Source organism: Puma concolor, chromosome B3 (assembly GCF_028749965.1).
Source record: "Puma concolor isolate L17-30 chromosome B3, mPumCon1.1.hap2, whole genome shotgun sequence".
Classification (NCBI taxonomy): Eukaryota; Metazoa; Chordata; class Mammalia; order Carnivora; family Felidae; genus Puma; species Puma concolor.
In genome coordinates, this window is record NC_141672.1 from 103,892,043 (window position 1) to 103,899,196 (window position 7,154).

The 7,154-nt window shown below is 40.6% G+C and overlaps 1 protein-coding gene across 2 annotated transcripts in view; it reads left to right on the forward strand.

The window, feature by feature from the left end:
- FAM81A (family with sequence similarity 81 member A) overlaps positions 1-6,080 on the forward strand; it is a 79,733-nt gene extending 73,653 nt beyond the window's left edge. For both annotated transcript variants that reach the window (XM_086710817.1, XM_086710818.1), the window contains exon 9: positions 1,418-6,080. In XM_086710817.1, the coding sequence (XP_086566943.1) occupies positions 1,418-1,542 (125 nt within the window). In that variant the 3' untranslated portion in view covers positions 1,543-6,080. The remainder of the gene's footprint in view (positions 1-1,417) is intronic.
- The last annotated feature ends 1,074 nt before the right edge of the window (positions 6,081-7,154 follow it).

Consider the following 7,154-nt stretch of genomic DNA (forward strand, 5'->3'; position numbering starts at 1 on the left):
ATGTGTTTTTGAGGGAGAATTTTTTTCTTTTTTTTTTTTTTTTGCTTTTTCTTTTGAAATTATTTCAAATTTAGAAAAACAGTAAGAGTAGCCCAAAAACTCTATATAACCAGTTGTTAACATTTTGGAAATTTGCTTAATCGTATTGTGTGATATGAGTGTGTGTGTGTGTGTGTGTGTGTGTGTGTGTGTGTGTGTAAATATAATTTTTTCCCTAAATAATTTGGGAGTAAATTGCAGAAGTCATGATGCCTTTTTGCTCCTGTATTATTTCATTCTATATATCCTAAGAACAAGGACATTCTCTTAAATAACTATAATATAGTGTAATATGTTGTAGATTTTTTCAATATTCAATTTTCAACTTTAACCATTGTTTCCTTTATAGAAGACCTTCCCTGGTCTAAGTTCTATTCCAGAATCATACAGCATAGTTAGTTATCATTTTTCTGTATTTACTGTCTTGAAGTGGATCAGTTTCTCAGTGATGTTGACATCATTAAAGAATACAGGCCAGTATTTTGTGGAATGTCAGTTTGAGTCTGTTTGCTTCCTCTTAATTAGATTCAGGTTGTGCATTTTATTATTTATTTATTTATGTATGTATGTGCATTTTAAAAAATGTTTATTTTTTTTTTATTTTGAGAGAGAGAGTGTGTGTGCACATGCACGCAAGTGGGAAAAGGGCAGAGAGAGAGGGAGAGAATCCCAAGCTCAACCCCATGAACCATTAGATCATGACCTGAGCTGAAATCGGGAGTTGGATAGTTAACCATCTGAGCCACCGAGGTGCCCCTCAGGTTGTGCCTTTTGGACAGACGATGCCACAGAAGTGGTGTGTCCTTCACTTCTCAGGGAACCTTATCAGGGGTACCTGGTGTTGGTTTCTCCCGGCATTGGTGACATTAGCTTTGATCCCTTGGTTATAGCGGTATCTGCCAGACTTCTCCACTGTAATAGTTCCTTTCCCCCTTTGTAATTAAAAAGTAACCTGTAAGGGGGCGCCTGGGTGGCTCAGTCGGTTAAGCATCCGACTTCAGCTCAGGTCACGATCTCGCGGTCCGTGAGTTTGAGCCCCGCGTCGGGTTCTGGGCTGATGGCTCAGAGCCTGGAGCCTGTTTCCGATTCTGTGTCTCCCTCTCTCTCTGCCCCTCCCCCATTCATGCTCTGTCTCTCTCTGTCCCAAAAATAAATAAACGTTAAAAAAAAATTAAAAAAATAAAAATAAAAAAAAAAGTAACCTGTAGGGAGATACTCCCAAGCTATGTAACTGTCTTGTTTCCCATCAAACTTTTACTTCATTAGTTTTAGCATCTGTTTATAGCTTTTGCCCAAATCAACTATTACTATATGCTGTAGAACTTGACACACATTGTTTTTTAATATTAACTCTTGTGAAATTTACCTCTTCTTAAAGGGTTTACAGCCATCTATGAAAGTATAGGATCCCTCAGGCAAGTTCTTGAAGCCAAGATGAAGTTGGACAAGGACCAGCTACAGAAGCAAATCCAACAGATGCAGAAGCCAGAAGGTCCCATGTGAAGGGGGCTGGGACAAGGACCTCAAACGTGGTTTTGCTCGTGGGGCTAGAGCTAGATACCTGTGTAGCCAGGCTGTCACTGCATTCGGGATTGTTCTACTCATGGCGTGCATGTGCCAAGAAATGTGTTTTCATGGGTCTAAGCGTTTACCTTGAGTCTCAAAAACACTTTTTTTAAAAGTATGAAATACAACTTTTACCACTTTATTCCACTTCTCTAAATTCAATGGAATATCCTCCCTGCCCCTGGATTTTGAAAGGCTTTTATCCCCTTCATTTTATGAATGAAAAGACTTAACTTTCCTTCAATGCTTGACGCTCTAGCCAAGACTTTACTATTTTGAAAAATGTCATGGTGATTTTTTTAAAATTAAGAAACTAATGAATTATCACAGGAATGTGTTTCTCCTTACCCTAAATTAAGAGAATGTCCTGGTAGATTAGAATTCAACCTTTTAGTCCATATTTGGATTTTATGATTGTTATCTGTGCATTTCTTATAAGGTTATCTTCTTGTAAATCTTCTGTCTTTTGTAGAGACAAGGGATTTAACATTTGGAAACCCGCTTCATCATTTACTTGATGAAAAAAGCTTAAAAATTGATAACTGCCATATACATTGCAGATTAAAATGGAAACTTAAGACAATTATCTAGATAATGCAAGGCACAATATCTACAGTGACCACCTAATTAAGCCAGGTTTTAATATTGAAAACTTTTTTCAACTATCCACAGCCTGTATAGTGATAGCCATATATTTAGTAATGGAATGGTGGTTGATAGTCTGTTTATTGCACAATTAATCGTTTGTTAATCATAATAGGATGTGAGAATTTTTCAGGCTTTATGATCTCCTCTCTAAATGTTTCCAAAATTGGCACAAAGTGCTAAGGTTTATATACACTTATTGTAACTGTATTCTTGTGCCTTGGTTTTACCACGTCAATGCACTGTATCCTATAAAAGTTTTACAGACAAAATAGAAGGCATGATAATACATCAGAATTATGATGTAAAAATGGGATCCTTTGTAATTTTTAAATGTTCTGAAAATTTTATCACTGTTAAGACATTAGTCATTCAGTATTATTAATGGAATAGAAATTCATACTTTTGTATGGACAGAGAATCAAATTGATATTGCATTTATAACACTGTCAAGAACCTTTCATTTTGAGCAGCTTTGTAGAGGATGGGTGTTTTATTTTCAATCTCCATATTTGACTAGTCATTGAAAATTGGTGCCAGTGAAGTTGTTGACCCGTGGATATAAAACCTGATGGTGAGACACACACTGTCCTAAACTGTGAGGGTGCCCAGGAAAAGGAAGACCATTCTTGAAGATTTAAAAAAAAAAAAAAAAATTGTGTTTTGTTGTTTGCCAAGGACTCAGGAAAATTAAAGCATTTTCTATTTTTAGGATAACTCATAAATGAATTATATAACTGGCTATTACTGTTTACCCATATAAAATATGCTGCTACACTACACAGTATTTTACCTTCTTTGGCTTGACAAAAAAATGTTTTTTTAATTAGACCTGAGGAATCATCTAAGGAATGTGTCATCCAACACGTATTTCCTTATTTTGTCACAAATCTTTGCATCTCTCTCTATAGGAAGACTATTTCCACTTGACAATGAAAAAAAAAAGGTTAGTGCTCATTTGCAACCAGAAAGTGAATTTCTTTCTGTGATAGAATAACCACATTTAGTACAGTTTCCCCTGTTTATGCACAAGCCACAGCACAGAGAATCACGCGTCCTCCGGTGTCTCTCTCCTCTGCGGTCTCTGAGGAGGAAGAGTCAGCACACGTGACACTTGGGAAGAGGGACGGGGGGCCAGCTGGACTCGGGTTGTGGGGTGACGTGAGCAGGCGACGGTTGGATGTCCGCTGGAATTGCTTGGGTGCTCCTGATGCTGCCAAGCTCAGGCCATGAGCTCCAGCAGGGTCCCCCACCCTGGCCACATGTTGGAATCACCCGCGGAGTTCAAAAAGCTATTGATGCCTGGGCTGCCCCCCTAGACCAATTAAGCCAGAACCTCTGGGAGGAGGGAGGCAGACATCAGTAAGGTGTCAAAGGCCCCCTGGTGATTCAAAGGCCGCTGAGGTTGTAAGCCACTGAGCTACAGCGTGCTCTTATGACCAAAGTTTAAATGAGGATCAGCTTCCGTGTTCTTTCCTTTACCAGAAATTTGCAATAAAAAGAATAAAATTTCCAAATAAATGTGGTGTATGATTTTTAAACTTAAAAGTTTTTTTAGAGTGAGGCAACCTACTGGGAACTGGAAAGTCACGGGGAGCTGCTCCGTCTGTGGGTCTTCAAGGCTGGAATAATGCCAGCTGGCAGTTCCTACTGTGCATGTGTGCCTGTGCCGTGAACTTGGTGTGTGTTCACTCAGTTCATTATGGTGATGAGTTAAGGACTACTCACTTCCCCATTTTACAGATGAGAAAAATGGGTCACCTAAAGGTTGGGCAACTTGCCCCAAGTCCCGCAGCTGGTAAGTGGGATCCTCGATTCAAACCAGGCAGCCTCCTTCCACTCTCTGGGCATCTGACAAGTACACCACTGTCCCACCTCTAAAGATACAGCCTTGCTTCCCACATAGCTGACTTGCCAGCCCACCGACAACAGCCCCATCTCTACATGACCTTACAGCTCCACCATCCGAGGCCCTTTGCTCTTTAATGCCCTAGTTCCAAGCACCCGAGAGAGGCACCTTACTAGCTTCACTTGGGTCCACTAGCTTCCTCTGGTTTATCAGTGGAAGCAACGGAGGCGGGGCCATTTGGTGCCATAGGACGGTAGGGTCCCAGACACTTCGTCCCCTGTGCTTGGGCCGTCCTAGGCAGTGGACTGTGGTTCTGTGCATTGGGAGATGAGTTATGTTAGGTGGCTTTCAGCTATTCAGCCTGGAAAAAAAACCCCACAAACCACTCGTGACATCCTGGGAACTCAATGATAACTATATGGGGTTCTGTCACTGCCCTCTTCTCGCTGTGTGACCTTGGGCAGTTCTCTTCACCTTTCTGAATCTCAGTTTTCTCATCTGCAGAGTGGAGATTATAATTATATAAAAGAAGTGGCTCACTTATTATTTTTGAAATGCTGAAGTAGTTAATGCAAAATTGGGTATTAAGTGGTGAAATATGTGATATTGGCAGGGAGATGGTGGTGGTGGGACATAGCAGGTAAATGGAGGGTCCATGTGTTGGTTGAGAGCATCCCATTACCTGCTGGGATCATTTATGGGAAGTGACTCTAACCTCCAAAGATAAGTGATATACCGCCTGAAACACAGAAGAGCAGCTTGGATGCAGAGATAAGTAGACAGGACAGACTGGGCCAGTCCCTGAATCTGGGGAAGCGCTGGGCAGAACCACAGACTAGTTAGTCTCATCCTTGGGGCAGGCGTGACTTCTCCAGGACTCAGCCTGGGAGGAGCCACATCCACTGAGGGGCCAGTGTTGAGAGGGCTGGGAAGGTGGGGTAAGACCCAGAAGGTGACAACAACTCAAGTGTACATTGATGAATGAATAAGCAAATGTGGTATATACCTACAATGGAATACTATGCAGCCATAACAAGAAATTTTGACACATTAACAGCATGGATGAATCTTGAGGAGGTTTTGTTGAGTGAAATAAGCAAGTCACAAAAGGACAAACCTTGTAGATTTCCACTTGGATGAGGTACATAGAAGAGTCCAATCCATAGAAACAGAGTAGCCTGATAGCTGCCAGGGGCTCAGGGGTGGGGTGGGGAATGGGGAGCCAGCACCAAATGGGTCCAGAGTTTGAGTTGGAGAAAATGAAAAACTTCTCAGATGGATGGTGGTGATGGTTGCAAACAATGTGAATGTACTCAATGACACAGAACTGTACATTTAAAAATGGTTAAATTACTAAAATGTACACATATCTTATCACAACAAAAAATAGGAAGTGGATTCCTAAGCCCTCCAGTTGAACCTTCAGGTGAGACTGCAGCCCTGGCAGCTTTAATGCAACCTCATGAGAGATGTTAAACCAGAGGTTACCCAGCTAAGCCATGTCCACACGTCTGACCCACAGATGCCGCGAGATGATAAATTTTTGTTGTTTTAAATTGCTACGTTTTGGGTTAATTTGTTATATGCAGCCATAGATCACTGATGCACTGGCACTGTGTAATCTTGACAGAGCTATTTTGTGGAACTGCTCATTGCTTGTGCTACAAATTACATGTTTACATATATAATCTCATACACTTTCTGAGCAAGACATGATCTTTAAAAACTTATACTGAATGGCATATATACTTTATCCCATTTAATCTTTGTAATTACCCTACTTGGTGTGTACTATTATTTCCATTTTGTGGATGGAGCAGAGAGAGAGGTTAAATATTGACTAATATTGCAGTTGACTCTTGACCAACACAGATTTGAACTACGCAATCCACTTACATGTGGATTTTTTAATACAGTACAGTACTGTAAATGTATTTTCTCTTCTTTATGGTTTTCTTAATAAAATTTTTTTTCTAGCACACTTTGTTGTAAGAATACAGTATATAATACATATAACTTGCAAAATATGTGTTACTTGACTATGTTATCGGTAAGGCTTCTGTCAACAGTAGGCTATTCGTAGTTAAGTTTTGGGGAAGTCAAAAGTTATACACAGACTTCTGACTGTGTAGAGGAGGTGGGGGAGGGTTGTCAATGTCCCTAATCCCCTACATTGTTCAAGGGTCAACTGTATATAGAAGTTGAAAATGAAACAAAGGACATTGAGCTAATTGATGGAGGAGCAGGGATTTCAGTCCATACCTGTCTTCTAAGTCTAGGCTGCCATTTTGCTTCAAGAAAGCCCATACCTACATATAAGGTGATTTTTTCAATATCTAACAATTGTTTGGAATGAGAATACTGTCTAGCTTGGTTGTCCTCAAAGTATCCCCAGACCAGAAGCATCAGCCTCACCTGGGAACTGTTAGAAATGTAAGCTCTCAGCTCCATCCCAGACCTCCTGAATCAGGAACTCTGAGATGGGCTCAGCAACCTGCTTTAACAAGTCCTGCTAATGATTCTAATGCAAGTTAAATTTGAGACTCACTGATATAGAACTGTCCTGTAATGCACTAGTCCTTAGCCCATTTAAATTTAAATATACATTAATCAGAATTAAATACATTTAACAATTTAGTTCCTTGGTTGCGCTGGCCACATTTCAAATGCTCAATAGCCACCTGTGGTGAGTGGTTGTGGTATTGTCCCATGCAAACATAGAACATTTCTGTTATTGCAGAAAGTTGTATCAGACAGCCCTGGTCTAGAGTAGTAAGTTCCTTGCTCTTTCAACTGACCACTCTGTCCAAATTCTGTACCTTCATCTGTCAGCCTAGAATGGGATTTGGACCCAGAACTTTCCTTCTGTCTCATCTGTACAATTTTTTTTTTTTAGTTTATTTATTTATTTTGAGAGAGAGAGAGAAGAGGGGAGGGGCAGAGGGACAGAGAGAGAGAGAATCCCAAGCAGAGAATCTGCACTGACAGCGCAGAGCCCAATGCAGGGCTCAATCTCACCAACCATGAGATCATGACCTGAGCTGAAACCAAGAGT